Below are 15,842 nucleotides of genomic sequence, written 5' to 3'. Positions count from 1 at the left end.
CAAAATACAGAGCCTGTCATGTATCTATTTCCTAACCATATGAAAAGTCACAGTGACATGGACTCAAACTATTTAAATATAATCATTTTATAAAAAAAGACATGGAAGATAATTTTGTTAACATCAAGAACAAGCTAATCAACTTGCCAGTTAAAGATTAAACATTATACTAACTTTATAGAGTTAATATTCTACTTAATTCCATCCCATCTGTGGTTCACCATACAAAGTTTTCATTTTCATATTCCCTTTATCAAAATGTCACTATTTTTAAAAAGTGAAGAATAAAACATGAAGAATAAAACAATAATGCAGTAGCAATTAATTTCTAATAACTATCATTAATGATGCCAAGTTTTAAGTAAATAAGATCTACCAGTTAAAATATTCCAAATTAATTTTGCAGGAAAAAAAACCCCTAAAATTCAGAAAAAATATTTAGCTCACTAATTATAAAGCTTTCTCTCAGTCCAACATTCATAAGCATGCATTTAATTACTAACAAAAAAATTAAAATTTTCTTAAGGTATCATCTAACTCTGAAAGAAAACTCAAACAGCAAAGGAATTTAAAAGATGTAGTTGTACTCATTTCCCTGCTGTTCTTCCTCATGTATCTGGCTTAGTCATGCTACTCCCCTCCCTTAGTGGTTCTATTTCCTGATTCAACTAGACAATCTGGTGGTGAACAATTTTTTATTTTGTTTTGAGAATTATTTAATTTCCTAAATACCTATATTCCAAATTCCCTATATCAGCAGTAGAGAAATATTTTTTATATTTACAACTATATTAATCAAATATGGCCATGTTCTTTAAAAAATGATTTTGTACATTTTTGTACAAAAAATGATTTTGTAAATCTATACCTATACAAGGTAGGTCAGAGAAACCCAAGAAATAACAAGCACAGTAAACGTACTTTTTCCACAGTAAGCAGGTATAAAGTGTATAAAGAAGGAGGGCTTTATTCACTATTATGGAAATGCTTTAACTTGTAATACATTATTTTAGGCAAAGATATATTTAAAATAAAATCAGAAACATTACCTCACCAATGAACACACCCTAATTAATTAGTCTCTGATCCAGTACATTTTTAATTTTACTTATCCCAAAATTTTCTTGAACTGTTTAATGGTAATTCATATACTAAATATTTAAGATACATCTTATGGAAAGTTAAATGAAACTACTTTTATTTATTCTATTTTACCTATTGTTGGCTTAGATTTCAATGTTATCCTAAGATACATATTTCACAAGTTTTCTAAGTTGCAAAAAATTATGTATTTTGTTTCCTGGCTTGGCTACTTCAAATATATTTACATCACCAGGTGAATGCTAAGTATCAGCACCCGCAGTTGCCTCTTATAAAATAGTGCTTAAACCGAGAGCCCATCAGATCTATGTAATTTTTCTGTTTTTCATTAAGGTTATTATATGCCATCTTGCTTTTTGCTAACTTGTCTAGTAAGAAGCCACTTTAATGTATAAACATGCTGAGTCACTACGGTGTACACCTGAAATTAATGTAACATTGTATGTTGATTACACTCACGTAAAAATTTTTATTTAAAAATCAGGAAAAAAAGCCGTTCTACTTCCTTATTTCTCCAAGTGAGATACCCTTCTTTTTTTCCCCCCACTTCAAGAACCATACAAAACTTGCTTTCAGACTAGTTCAGTGCTTCTCAAAATACGATCCACACACCAGCTGAGGGTCTTGAGTCCATGAGGACATAAGGAATTAGTGTCATCACTAAGTCCACCACTGAGTTTACCGGGTATTTTTTAAATAGCAATACTGTCACAGAAAAGGAAGCAACATGTTAATCTACATTCAGGTGCAAATTATCCATAGCGTCAAAATGGAACTTTTTAAAGCACTGAACTAAATGTGAAAAATAATCATAATGATAACATCAAAGTATAATTAACCACAGTATATTTATAAACTGCACTTATAAATTCACTAAGAAGCATAATCAAAAGAATAAAAAGAAAATGTACATATTTGAAATGTTCTCAGTATACAAACCTAGTTTCAATAAAACTTCTAAGATAACTTCTTTTAACGATCACATTCTGAAAATCATGGGAAAATTCGACTTTATTTCCTAAAATGGCAATCATGACAACTCAAAGCACACCAAACAAGATACACAATCTTCACTCAAACAGTACCTTTTTAGGAAAAAAAAGTTCCAAATACATCTGAATTAGTTACTTTAAATTGACTTCAGAAAATAGTGACCCGTTCTCTTTCCTTTTCAATTACTGTATCTATTTATTAACTGCATAATACACGTTTATGGTATAAAAGTGGGTTGTAAAATACAACTTATTCTTTATAGGTACATAAAACAAGACTTCAGTAATGAAAAAAAAAGGTTTTAACTTATACAGACCTCATTTAGACATCTTTTCTTCGTGAATATATTTCTGATAAAAGTTTCCTGAATTTCTTCCTGCTTCACCAAATACTGCCAAAGTCTCTTCACAGACAGTGCCAGATGGTGTTTGGATCTACAGAGACAGGATATTTAATTATACACTTTGGAGATTTCTGATTAACTTGACCACATTTCCTTGGTGCTGTAAGAATGTTTATAATAATAAATGAACTAGAATCAGATCACATCATCTAGGCAGCAGTCTGCAAACTTTTTCTTAAAGAACCTGATTGTAAAGATTTTAGGCTTTCAGGCTACATGGTCTTTCAACCACTCAACTCAGCCACTGAAGAAGGAAACCACCCATAGATAATATTAAAATCAAAGGGTGTGGCTGTAATCCAATAAAATTTTGTTTACAATGCAGGAGGAGGGGTGGATTTGGCTCTAAGCTGCAGTTTCCGACCCCCAGGAACAGAAGATCTACCAAAATAGTTAGACTTCCTGGAAGAAATCTAGAGGCAGAGCTACTCCAAGTGTCTGAGGACGCATATCAGCCCACGAACTGTTACTGATGCTCACTATGGTTAAGAACTTGTGAAATAATGTGTATCAACTGTATAACTAAGCTTGTAAGTACAGTTTAATTCAGTTAACATTTGGTAGCAAGGCTTTATTGATGAAACAAGCACTGCATCGATTTACCTTTTGGTGCAAATGCTTCATCTCCCCACGGACAGTAAAATAGTTTGCTAACTAAATATTTTGAAGGGCACTGTTCCAGAGTGGGCGGAAGTAAACTATGGCCCACAGGTCAAACTCAGCCTGCCTTTCATTTTCAAAAATAAAATTTATTGGATCACAGCCATGACCATTTGTTTACTTATTGTCTATGGTTGCTTTCACTGTACAATGGCAGTTTAAGAGCTGCAACAAGGATTCTAGGGTCTGCAAAGCCTAAAATATTTACTTTCTAGGCCTTTGCAGGAAATGTTTGGTAACCTCTGGCCTACAATATACATCTAACAAAGACACAGATACGAGCCAAGAACTGCAAATTAGACACAGAAGGCCTTAAGTATTTTTTTTAAATTACTAGTTGATAGCATTCTGATTTAGTAACTCTGACGTAAAAACAGTATCCATAGGGGGCGCCTGGGTGGCTTAGTTGGTTAAGTGTCTGACTCAGCTCACTCAGGTCATGGTCTCGCAGTTGTGGGGTTAAACACCACGTAGGACTCTGAGCTGACAGCTCGGACCCTGGAACCTGCTTTGGATTCTGTGTCTCCCTCTCTCTGCCCATCCCCCCTCCACTTGTGCTATTCTCGCTCTCTCAAAAAGAAGTAAATAAACATTAAAAAAAAATTCAAAAACAGGATCTATAGGAAAACCTACCTGAAAGGAGTGTTTGTAGGTTCCAGCAAAGCTTTATGGCGGAGAATTGCAGGGCCTGCAGACACACTCTCTTCAGAGGTATGACTTGAGATATAGTTTTGAGGTGGCCCACCATGGATTTCAAGTCGTCGGAGAAGAACTTGTTCCCAACACTGAAGAGTTTTCAGAACCGCATGACAAAGTGGTGAACTAACTGGAAGTTCTAAAAAGAGAAAATAAAAATGACCCACATTTGTCTTCTGCAGTAAAATGTTACATTCAACTGTAGGAATGAGAGAAGACACGTTTTGGCAGAGGACATGTGGAAGAGAGATGGGCATAGAAACCCACAGGATTCAAAAAAAAAGATGTAATGAATCTTTATTTCAACATTATTAGGTGGCCCTTAGCAACAGAAAAAAAAGAGAAATCTAAGTTAAAATTATATCATAGCTTTACAAGTATAACTTGGAATAATATTTATGACTTATGATATAAAGTATTGATTGCTATATCAATTACTGCCTCTGGCTTTAATTTCACAAGAAAAAATATACCTGCATATTATAAAAATATATTGGAGAGGAAAAAATAATAGCTTTTAACATTTAATTTCTTTATGGTATATATTTCTATACAGTGTATGTGTGTGTTGTGTATGTATGTATATGTACATACATACACAACACACACAGACACACACACACATACGCAAATCTATATGGGTATATTTAAAACTTGTTTAGAAAATTAAAATAATACACGAAAGTAAAGAAAAAAAACCTTAAATAATATTTACCAGTAAATTCAACACTTTCTAGTTCTGTAAACTTTCATTCACATGACTCCTCATTCCACTCTCAACTTTTATTTTATTAAAATTTTTTTAATGTTTATTTATTTTTGAGAGAGAATGAGACAGTGTGAGCGGGGGAGGAGCCAAGAGAGAGGGGGACACAGAATCTGAAGCAGGCTCGAGACTCTGAACTGTCGGAGCCTGATGCGGGGCTTGAACTCATGAACCGTGAGATCATGACCTGAGCCGAAGTCGGATGCTTAACCAACTGAGCCACCTGGGCAGCCCTACTTTCGACTTTTAGCTATTCCTATTTACCTCTGAAGATCTAAATAACAGGATAATACTGTGAATTCATGATTTTTCAATTTTAGAAATGACGTACTAATTTATTACTATGGAACATAAAAATAAACGGTCTCTCCATCACTGCAATATAGTCACATAATAATTTCTGGTTAAATTGATGTTTTCAGGTTTAACTTGTTATATCTATTTATAAATATAGATCATAGCTGAACCACGTGGTATACTATCATGTACCTTTCTGTACAATCTTTTCTTCCCCTGGAGTTAATAATCACTAAGTTTTTGCATGTGCTTAGTTTTCTAAGTGTCTACTGCTATTAAATCCCTCAACACCTGGCTACAGCTATAAATAAAGTCTCAATACAGTCAATCACATCAGGTTCAGATCCCCAGCTTTCTTAGATGATGTCCTCCTAAGGGCACCGATATAAAATATTTATAGATGGTTGGTTTGGTTAAAAGAAACCTATCTTCTACAATAGTAAGTTACTAAAGTTTTTCTCCACTATTTGAAAAAAAATACAAAATAGTAATTCAAAAGCACTGGGAATATTAGTTCATGTTAAGATATTTATTACCTGCAAGATCGTGACCTGCAAAGGGATAGAAAGTCTTCAAATTGTTGAGTACCAACTGCACCATTGCCAAGCGCATCAATGACCAACTAAAAATAAAACAGGAGATGTGTTAAAAACTTACTTAGGGTTTTGGAAGAGTATACCTCTCTTTAATCCAACAACTTCACCACCAAGAATCTAGTCTGCAGATATACTTTCCCAAAACCAAAACAATATATGCATGGAGTTACTCATGTCAGCTTTATCTAAAATAGCAAAAGAGCAGAAACAACCAATTATCCACCAAGAAAATACTGGTTCAAACACTATGGTTTTGAACCACAGAAAAAACAGTTGCCATAAAAAAGGAATGAAGAAGGATCTCAAAGTATTAATATGAAATGAACTCCAGTAGGTATTAATAAATAAGCAAATTATAGAACATTATACACAGTATGCTTTTCCATGTAAGAAAGCAGGGAAGATTTTACACACACACACACACACACGATTATTTTACAAAAAGGCAGATAAAACAGAAACTAATAAAAATGGGTGTAGAGGAGGAAATGGGTGGAAGACAGAAATGTGACACTTCTGATTTCACATTTTTATACAGTTTTTGCTTTTTTAATTGAAAAAAGAAATATTAGCTTCTCTTAAAGTGAAACACATTTATTTCTTAGAGTACTGGCTTTTTACTACTTTCAATTGTGGTAAAATACACATACCACAGAGTTTACCATCTTAACTATTTTTTAGTTCAGTGGCATTAAGTACATTCATATTTTTGTGCAACCATCACCACCACCTATTTCTATAACTCTTTTCATCTTGCAAAATTAGAACTATCTCTATTAAGCAACAATTTCCCCATTTCCCCCTTCTCCTAGTCCCTGGCCACCACCATTCATAGAGACCTTTTGTCTCTATGAATCTGACTACTCTATGATACTCTACTAAGTATCTCTTATGTGGGATTATACAGTATTTGTCTTTCTGTGACTGGTTTGTTTCATTTAGCATGTTGTCCTCAAGGTTTATCCATGTTATAACATGTGTTAGAATTTCCATCCTTTTTTAGGTTGAATAATATTCCACTGTAGGTATATACTATTATTTCTATTTATGCATTCATCTGTCAACAGACACTTAGTACTTTTACCCCCTGGCTACTATTAATAATGCTGTCATGAACATGTTTGTACAAATACCTATTCAATACCTTATTTATTTTAATTCTTTAGGGTATATATACTTAGAAATGAAATTGCTGAGTCATGTGGTAATTCTGTTTTTAATTTCTGAAGAACTGCCATAATGTTTTCCACAGTGGTGTTACCATTTCACATTTCTACCAATAGGGCACAAAGGGTCCAATTTCTCCACATTCTTGCCAACACTGCTATTTTCTTTTTGAGAGCAGTCATGCTAAGAGGTATGAAGTGAACTCTCACTGTGGCTTCAAATTGCATTTTCCTAATAATCAGTGATAGTGACCATCTTTTCATGTGCTTATTGGCCATTTATATATCTGCTTTGGAAAAACATCTATTCAAGTCATTTGTGCGCTTTTTAAATTGGGTTGTTTTGTTTTTGTTGTTATTAAATTATACAGTTTGACTTCTGAGCCATGTAAATATTTTGTGTATTCAAAAAACAAAATCAGGTCAACAGGAAATCAACAACAGTATACTAGTAAGTAAAAATCTCATAATTTTTCCTTTCGATAAAGGACTACTTCATTTTCCCTAATATCCTACTTACTGCTTGTGGAAAATTTCTATTTTTCTATCATACCATAACATACAATGTCTTAATAAAATGTATACACCTTTCAGACATATACAACATATCAACAGAGATAAGATAATACACCATTATCCATGCATGTAAGGATAATGCAGCTTCGGAGCCGAGGGTGAACATTTTGAACATTTATGATTTTTATAATATGGGGAAGACATTTTTAAGACAAAAATCACTGACATGTTAGAGCATTAGTATTACACTGAAAAGATATTGTGTTTTCTAGGCTAAAACAGTGGGATTTGTGTATCTCAGGGAGCAAAGGGCAAGGAATAGTCTGATAGCATTTGTGAGGACTGATTCATACATAATAAATAAACTGTGAAATTATTGTTAAAGAAAGGTATCTAACAATTTCATCTAAAGAAATTTGACTTAGGTGTTTTAATTCAATGAGCTATTAATTTTACATGAATTATTTTCAAAAATATTATGTATATAAGCCATGAGAAATTTTTAAAAAGAAACTTAAAATTAAATATTCCATACCTATATGAATTTGAATTAGAATGCTCTTGCAGATGGAAATCAGAAGCTAAAACATCATCGTCATCATCATCATCACTCTCCAGACTCTCTTCTGAATCATACTCTGCTCTACTTTGGGAAGGAGGGAGAAAAGGCTATAAAAAAAAAAAAAAAAAAAAGTTATGGGATTTATCATTCAACTCCCTGATTTAAAACATTCAATGACAGGGGTGCCTGGGTGGCGCAGTCGGTTGAGCGTCCGACTTCAGCCAGGTCACAATCCCGCGGTCCGTGAGTTCGAGCCCCGCGTCAGGCTCTGGGCTGATGGCTCAGAGCCTGGAGCCTGTTTCCGATTCTGTGTCTCCCTCTCTCTCTGCCCCTCCCCCGTTCATGCTCTGTCTCTCTCTGTCCCAAAAATAAATAAACGTTAAAAAAAAAAAATTTTAAACATTCAATGACAGAGTCTAATATTAACAATTTATCTCATTTTCAGGCACTTCATTGTAAGAAAGTAAAGTAACCAGTATTTGGCTGCTTCTTTTCTGACATTCTATGCCTCTGACTTCTCTTGACAGAATTCTTTATTAATTCAGCCATTCAACAAAAAATTCATCAAGTATCAACACATCAAAAAGTATACTTGCTATAAGAATTTTTGAGACATATACACAGTCACTGAACTCAAAGAGCTTACATTTTAGGGGAAAAAATGGCAAAAAATAAAGGAAGTACAAACTGTATGTAGTTGTGATATATGTATACACACACATACACACACAAAAGGATGGCTGGGATGGAGAAGAGCAACAAGAACAGAGATGAGCTCATCATGAAAGCCCTCTTTGAAAAGTGGCGTGTGAGACTGCAAGGACAAGAAGTAAGCCACAGATCAGGAGGGAAGAAAAGCTCATTTTGAGCAGCGGAAAGAGTAGGTAGAGAGGTTTTCCTACGGGAAAGAGTTTGGTGTGGAAAGAAAGTAGTTTGACTGAAGGCCACTAATGCAGGAGGGTAAGTGTTGCGATGAACACTCAAGACAGTGGTAGGTGACAGGTGGGGCAGGGTGTCTGTAGGTCACAGTCAAGAGAGTAATGGAATGTCACTAGTCAGTTTTAAGGAAAGGACAGGTATTGAGATTTACATTCTAAGACTATTACAATGCCCCTCTCTTATGAGACAAAACTCAAAAGGCAAGAGTAGAAACGGAGACAGTAACTAAGGCAAGAGTTGACAGTCTGGATGAAACCACTACAGAAACGTAAAGGCAGATGGGAATTAAGATGGACACACTAGTGCTTTGGCAAGGCTTGCCTTTAAACTGAACGAATTTTTCTCTTCCTCATTCTTGAAGCCTCCCTCTTCCCTTCATGTGTTGTTCTGTAGAATCCTTTGTTCCATGAACTTGGTATCAATGTGGACATCTCCCTGACCTCGGTGCATAGCCAGTAACGAGACTCGGATGGCCGGGCCTGAGGTAGTCAAGAAACATGAACAACCCGCCTGGCGTATGTACCAGATTGTTCTCTAAACTGCCCAGATCCTTTATTTTCCTAAAACCACCCTTAACCTTTTATTACAGGTGGATCTGCAGCTTTGAAGGCATTAGCCTGCTTCAGCCTCCTTTGCCTGGCAAAGCATTAAAACCAGTGTTCCTCTTTATCCCCAAACTCTGTCTTCAAGGTATGTTTCGGCTCTACAGCACAGAGGTCAGGTTTCGACAACGTGGTAACAGGTGATGAAGATGGAGAGAAATAACATACTGATGGTGTATTTGGGGGAAAGCACTGCCAGATGTGCCAATAAATACGGAGAGCAAGGAACAGAGAGAAAAAAGACTATTTCTGGGTTTCTGGCTTGAGCAACTATTAGGATGAAGATGCCATCTACTAAATTGAGGGAGCTCTGGTTGTGAGAGGGAAGTAGTGGACAAAGTGAGTATCAAAAACCCAAATCTTGAATAAGATTAAGATTATAGATCAGGTAGAAAAGGAAGGACAAAGAAAGGAGACCACAAAAGAATAAACAGTAAGGCTAGGGAAAAAAACAGAAGAGATTGGCATTAAGAGAAGACAAAAAAGTGTTTCAAAGGAGGAAATGGTCGTATGTGTTGAATTTTGCTAAGAATTTAAATAGGACGATGATAAAGAAGATTTAGTTACATGTGACAACAAGGATGCCCCCTGAATCTCAATAACAGCAGCTTCAGAGGGGTAGCTGTGTCAGAAGTTGCACAGTGGGGAACTATGAAAGGGACCTAAGGTAATAGGAAAAAAAATGTGTGTACAGTTTTGAAAAGTTGAATGATAAGAGGAAGCAGAGAAATGGGGTAATAGCTGAGAAAAGTCTGGGGATCAAAGCAGGACTTGGAATGGGAGACCGGAGAGCACATTTCTGTCCCAACGGGAAGCAGCCTGTAGAGACAACAGAACTGAAAACATAGTGAAGAGTAGACAGGAAAGCACGACGGGGATTCAGAACAGAAATGGAGCCTGTGACAAGAAGGACTCTTCTTCCATAATAACAGAAGGAAGGAATAAGATGTAGTTATAGCTTCATGATAGGACAGTGACAGTTTTGTGCGATTCTACCTTTCTAATGACTTGTAAGATGAGGGCATTAGTTAAGGGTGAGGACGGAGGAGGAGATGTGGGAAGTCTGAAGTTACTTTGGTCTAGGGCAGCCTGGTGAAGAAATAGCATGGACGGCAGAACTTCTGAAAGAGCTGAGTGAGGAGCTTCGTAAGTCCTCTCACCAGAAAGCAACAGGAAAACTGAACAATGTTGTAAAAAGGTCCTTTAAAAGAAACTGGAAATTGATCAATATATACAACACACAGAGAAGCACCTGGCATTTTGGCCAGGGTCTCTGCGACTCCACCCCTGCCACTCTGTGTGACAGGGGTCCACTGGAGCCAGCAGGGCATCCGTGAGGATTGAGAACTCTGCTGCATGGCCAGAAGGGCTGACACTTTAATAAAAATCCCACCCCAATGGCACAGTCAAAAATGACAGAGATCTCGTTACCAAATAGCTAGGAAAGGCTAACATCTCAATTAGCCTGAGGCTATGATATAAAGTGGGACAAGGGCAGAGCAGCCAGAAATTTAACAAGGTCCAGGAACACAGAGAGCTAAAGAAGGCCGTGCTGATCAAGAATCCTTTATCAACTGAAACTGTGCTTCAGAAATGAAGATGACATATATATAATCCCATAGCAACAATAAACATTTGCTGAATGAATGACTCTGTAAAAGGCAATGAGGAACAAGGAGATACGAATACCTGTCTATAGCCCACGCGTTGTACAATAAACGAAAAATAAAAGCTAACGCTTAACGTGCCTGAGGGACTGGTGTCACCAGTAAATAGTTCAGTGTCAATTAATACAACAAAATATTAAGAACATCTGGAAGTTGAGAATGTTAGGGATCGGGCTGATCAAAGGAAAAGGAGAAGATACATTCAGGCCTTTTCTGCATGTGCATGGTAGCACAGGAATGTGAAAACAACCATGCAAGCTGAAGTCACTGTGAGGCAATCTTTAAATTTTTTTCTTTTTTTTGACGTTTCTTCATTTTTTTTATTGTTTATTTTTGAGAGAGAGAGAGAGAGAGAGAGCGCGAGCACTAGCGGGGGAGGGGCAGAGAGTGAGGGAGACACAAAATCCAAAGCAGACTCCAGGCTCTGAGCTATCAGCACAGAGCCTGATGAGGGGCTCCAACCCACAACGTTGAGATCATGACCTGAGCCAAAGTCAGATGCATAACTGACTGAGCCACCCAGGTGCTCCAAGGCGATTTTATTAAACAAAGGAAAAATTACAAATATTCTATGACTATGAAAAATATTTTTCAAAACATTAAGAACACTTATGGTAGGCAATAAATGTATAAGGAAATGAAAAAATAGTAAAAATATTTATTTAGAACACTATAATTAAAATATTAGAAATACTGAGAATTAAGTGTTTTATGTCTTTATAAAAAATTTATCAAGAGTACTCTGAATAGTCCCTGAATTCTAACTCTGTAATTTAGGATACAAAGCAAACATCTTTTCTAATCATTGGCAAATCGTCATCATATTTGTTTCCAAGTTTGTATCAGCTTCCAACATTTTCTTCTTCGCACCTTCAACGTTGTGAAATATTACCCAGAGTTACTCTAACATGAAGATTGTTTTTTTTGTTTTGTTTTTGCCAATTTCACTATCTCTAGAATATGGTCATCTTTTTGTCACACTTTGCTCATTCGTGCTGACAAGTCAGCCTTCCCTAAGTCTTCTGGTTGCACTAGAGTCTCTCGAATGACAGTAATGTCAGAGATCCCACAATTAGCTATTTTTTCCACAACTTCATTTATATTTGATTTGAATTTCACTTATAGTGCTACCACCTTTCACTGTTGTGTTGCACTTCCATCTTTGTGAGCCAGTTCCCTCTTGTGATTATGCAACTTTAGAAAATGTCACTTGAGTTCATCATGGGAGCCAAGACAGCAACACACTTTTCTGTCTGAATATGAACTAACAGGTACTAATCACCAATAGACTTTGAAAGAACTGTTGTGATTGGTCACTGAACATGAGGTACATCTGTTATTTCCATACTGAACTGTGGACTGAGGAGCCAGCAGGGAGGTTTGTACTTTATGCAGTTATTCACAGTTAATATATTGTGGAAACTTTAAGCCATGTTGTTGAGGGACTCATGTTACTTACTGAAGGACCAAGTAACTATAATGTGTATATGAGAACAGTGCAGGACTGTCTGTAGGACAGAAAAGGAACGACAGCAGGAATGGCCCTGTGGCTTCTTAGCAATCTTGATTTCTTAATTACAATCAAGTACATTAGCATTAAGGTGCTGACCAATTTATCTTTCCATCTAGAACTATTTTGTCTAAAATAAAGAAATCATAACTTATCAAAGAACTGCCTTAACTGATTGGAAATGGCCAAATGTTTTTGAGGGTTTTTGTTTGTTTTGTGTTTTTTTTTTTTTTTGGTTATGCAGCCTGATAAAATGAAAATTTTCTAAATCAGAGTGGGAAAATACTTGGAAGCAGCATCAATTACAATTATTTTAAACATTTTCATTTCCATTTCACTGCATAAGTATTGTTCTGGGTGGCACTTTTATTACCTTGGCTATGAAATAGTCCCAGATACTGAGCTCCGGTGGGATGAACTTCTCTTTGACTGTCAGTAAGTCCTGGCTGACTGGTGATGAGGAAGAGGTTGGTGGGGCAGATTCTCTGCAAGACATTTTTGATGGCCTAAAACGTTTATTCTGTTTCTCTCCTTCTTCCACAAGTGAAGAAACTAATAAAAAGAAAAATAAAGTATTATTCAAGTAAGCACTATTTCCAGTGTACTAACTTCATCTATCTTTATATAAGATTTAAGGTTACAAATAAGCACACAACAAAAGTGAATTATTATAATAGTAAGGTAATAAAATAGAAGTGAGACAAAAATCACCATCAACAGCAATCTTTGCTTTTATCTCAACTTATCTCTCATTCTCTGAATGTTAACTTTTCTATTGCATATATGGGTAATAGGATATAATATCCACTTATAAATGAGTCCACAATGGAACTAAGATCATGAAAGAAAATTATCTATATCCCTCTACTTTGTGTTTAAGAATACCATGGAAGACCAAGAATATCATGGGATGTCAATGTTAATTGAAAGCAAAAATTCACTTAGGAGGTTCTTTAGTAATCCCTTGGCCTTTTATCTCCATACAAAACTATATGTTTTCACTGAAAATATTAAAAAAATTCAAATATGTAAGAACTTAATTAAGTTGACTCAGACTTCTGGAAATGGGTTACATATGGAATTTTCTGGTCAGTGCAATAACAAATACGAGGGAGAAAATGCAATCTTTGTTGTTTTAACTTCTAAACATTTAACAGTATTCTTTTAGTATTTTGCTTTAGAGTATTAAGGGCCTTAGTAAAGAAAAACAAGTTACACAAATCTTTGACAAATACTAAGTCAGTCACGAGATGCAAATCACCAGTAGAGAACCAAGGATCTCCCAGAGAGAAGCACAGGTCTAATCAACAGGCAAACAACTCCACAATCAGGCACACCCCAATATTCTCCTTCAGTGGTTTCAGTGAGAATTTACTTACCTCCCAAAGGAATGCAAATATTTGTTCTGTAATACAATTTTGTTTTATTGTTGGAAGCTACTCAGCTTGCATAAACAGCATGCTCATGCATCACATCAAGCTACAGCCAAGCTGAGTTTAACAGACTAATTTCATTATTTCAGAGAAAAGGAAACTAAAATGAATAAAATTCCAAAAGATTGCTAAAAAGTGCTATGATTATTACATAACCTTTCAAATGATTTTAAAACGAACCATCAGATTAAAATGTGTCATTTTTTTGTTTTTATAAGCAATTGATATTCAATGATCATTCTTCTAATATATCTGTTGCATACATTTATATATATTCTAAAGCTTCAACAGTGGTTCTACCAAATTCTGATCAAGTAAAAAATTTAGAATATAAAAGTATTCTTTACCTTCCAAAAAATTAATGCTGTGGTTTAAAATAAATTTATCATTTGACTTTAACATTAGTATTTGGCTTTTAATTTTGTTTTTAGATCAGAAGGCATATAAACATAGAAGCGTAAAGGATCTCTAGAAAAATAAAACTTACAAACAATGCTAAATGAACACATTTTTCCCAAGATGGCCACGGGATTAAAAAAATCAGAGTTTTTAAAGCAAAACCTAAGAAGATTTTTAGAAAGAAAAAACTTTGGAAGTACTGCCTGGAGAGCCCAGATACTGACATGAAAATGAGAAAGTCACCACACACTGGGGGTAAATGTTTAAAGTTACAGACTCAATGCCAGAAGTATAAAACTACTTCTTAAGGGGCGCCTGGGTGGCGCAGTCGGTTAAGCGTCCGACTTCAGCCAGGTCACGATCTCGCGGTCCGTGAGTTCGAGCCCCGCGTCAGGCTCTGGGCTGATGGCTCGGAGCCTGGAGCCTGTTTCCGATTCTGTGTCTCCCTCTCTCTCTGCCCCTTGCCCGTTCATGCTCTGTCTCTCTCTGTCCCAAAAATAAATAAACGTTGAAAAAAAAAAAAAACTACTTCTTAAAATATTTTTGATGGACAAGGAAAGAAAAAAAAATGGCAAACAAATTCACAGTACTGAATGTTATGTTATTTCAAATGCTATAAATACAAAAGGACCTGAGCAGTGCCTCCCAGCAAACAAGAAATAACACGTAGCTGGTTCTTAGTGTAGATGCTCCTTCCTTTCCCTTCAATTACAGCAAGACCTAAGGCAACTTTATGCTTAATCACACGGGGTTAGAGTAGTCGTGAAGTACCAAGAGAGACTACCTATAGTGGCTGAGTGCTTGGCTGCTTACTTGTGAAAATGCTAATAAATATCAAGGATCTCTGCCACTCCTTGGATAAAAACTGACTCTACTATTCTATTACTGAGAGAGTAAATGGATACTTTACCAGTAACAGAAGAAAAAAACAACAAAAAACAGTATTAGAGAGAATTGAAAACGAAGTTGGATATGGAGTTTATGATTTATAAGAAATACAAAGAGGCTAGAAAGTGGGTAAGGAAAAACTACCGTTCATGCACTAACATAAATTTTTAAAATATACTTCTTAGCTGTTTTGGATTCACAGACAGTATGTTTTAAAAGTATAACAATGGTGATTCAAAGGAGCACATGAACCCCAATGTTCAGAACAGCACTATTCACAATAGCCAAAGTATGGAAAGAGCCTAAATGTTCATCAACTGATGAATGGATAACGATAGTATGGTGTGTACATGTGTGTGCGCGCGCGCGCCACACACACACACACACACACACACACACACACCCCGGAATATTACTCTGCCATCAAAAAGAATGAAATCTTGCTATCTGCAGTATCATGGATGGAGCTAGAGTGTATTATGCTAAGCAAATGCTTAGTTCAGTCAGAAAAAGATAAATACCATATGATTTCACTCATAAGAGGAATTTAGGAAACAAAAAGATGAACATAGAGGAAAGGAAGGAAAAATAATATAAGATAAAAACAGGGAGGCAGGGGCGCCTGGGTGGCGCAGTCGGTTAAGCGTC

At 35.9% G+C, this 15,842-nt stretch overlaps 1 protein-coding gene across 6 annotated transcripts in view; it reads right to left on the bottom strand.

Moving 5' to 3' along the window:
* DMXL1 (Dmx like 1) overlaps window positions 1-15,842 on the bottom strand; it is a 146,459-nt gene that overhangs the window by 40,765 nt on the left and 89,852 nt on the right. For all 6 annotated transcript variants that reach the window (XM_040444292.1, XM_040444294.1, XM_040444295.1 and 3 more), the window contains 5 exons: window positions 12,848-13,026; window positions 7,730-7,863; window positions 5,453-5,538; window positions 3,791-3,992; window positions 2,411-2,528 (listed from right to left, as the gene is read on the bottom strand). In XM_040444292.1, the coding sequence (XP_040300226.1) occupies window positions 2,411-2,528; window positions 3,791-3,992; window positions 5,453-5,538; window positions 7,730-7,863; window positions 12,848-13,026 (719 nt within the window). The remainder of the gene's footprint in view (window positions 1-2,410; window positions 2,529-3,790; window positions 3,993-5,452; window positions 5,539-7,729; window positions 7,864-12,847; window positions 13,027-15,842) is intronic.

This window comes from Herpailurus yagouaroundi, unplaced genomic scaffold, assembly GCF_014898765.1.
Source record: "Herpailurus yagouaroundi ecotype Mexico unplaced genomic scaffold, PumYag 192, whole genome shotgun sequence".
NCBI classification, from domain to species: domain Eukaryota; kingdom Metazoa; phylum Chordata; class Mammalia; order Carnivora; family Felidae; genus Herpailurus; species Herpailurus yagouaroundi.
This window is presented reverse-complemented; position numbering and strand designations above follow the sequence as displayed.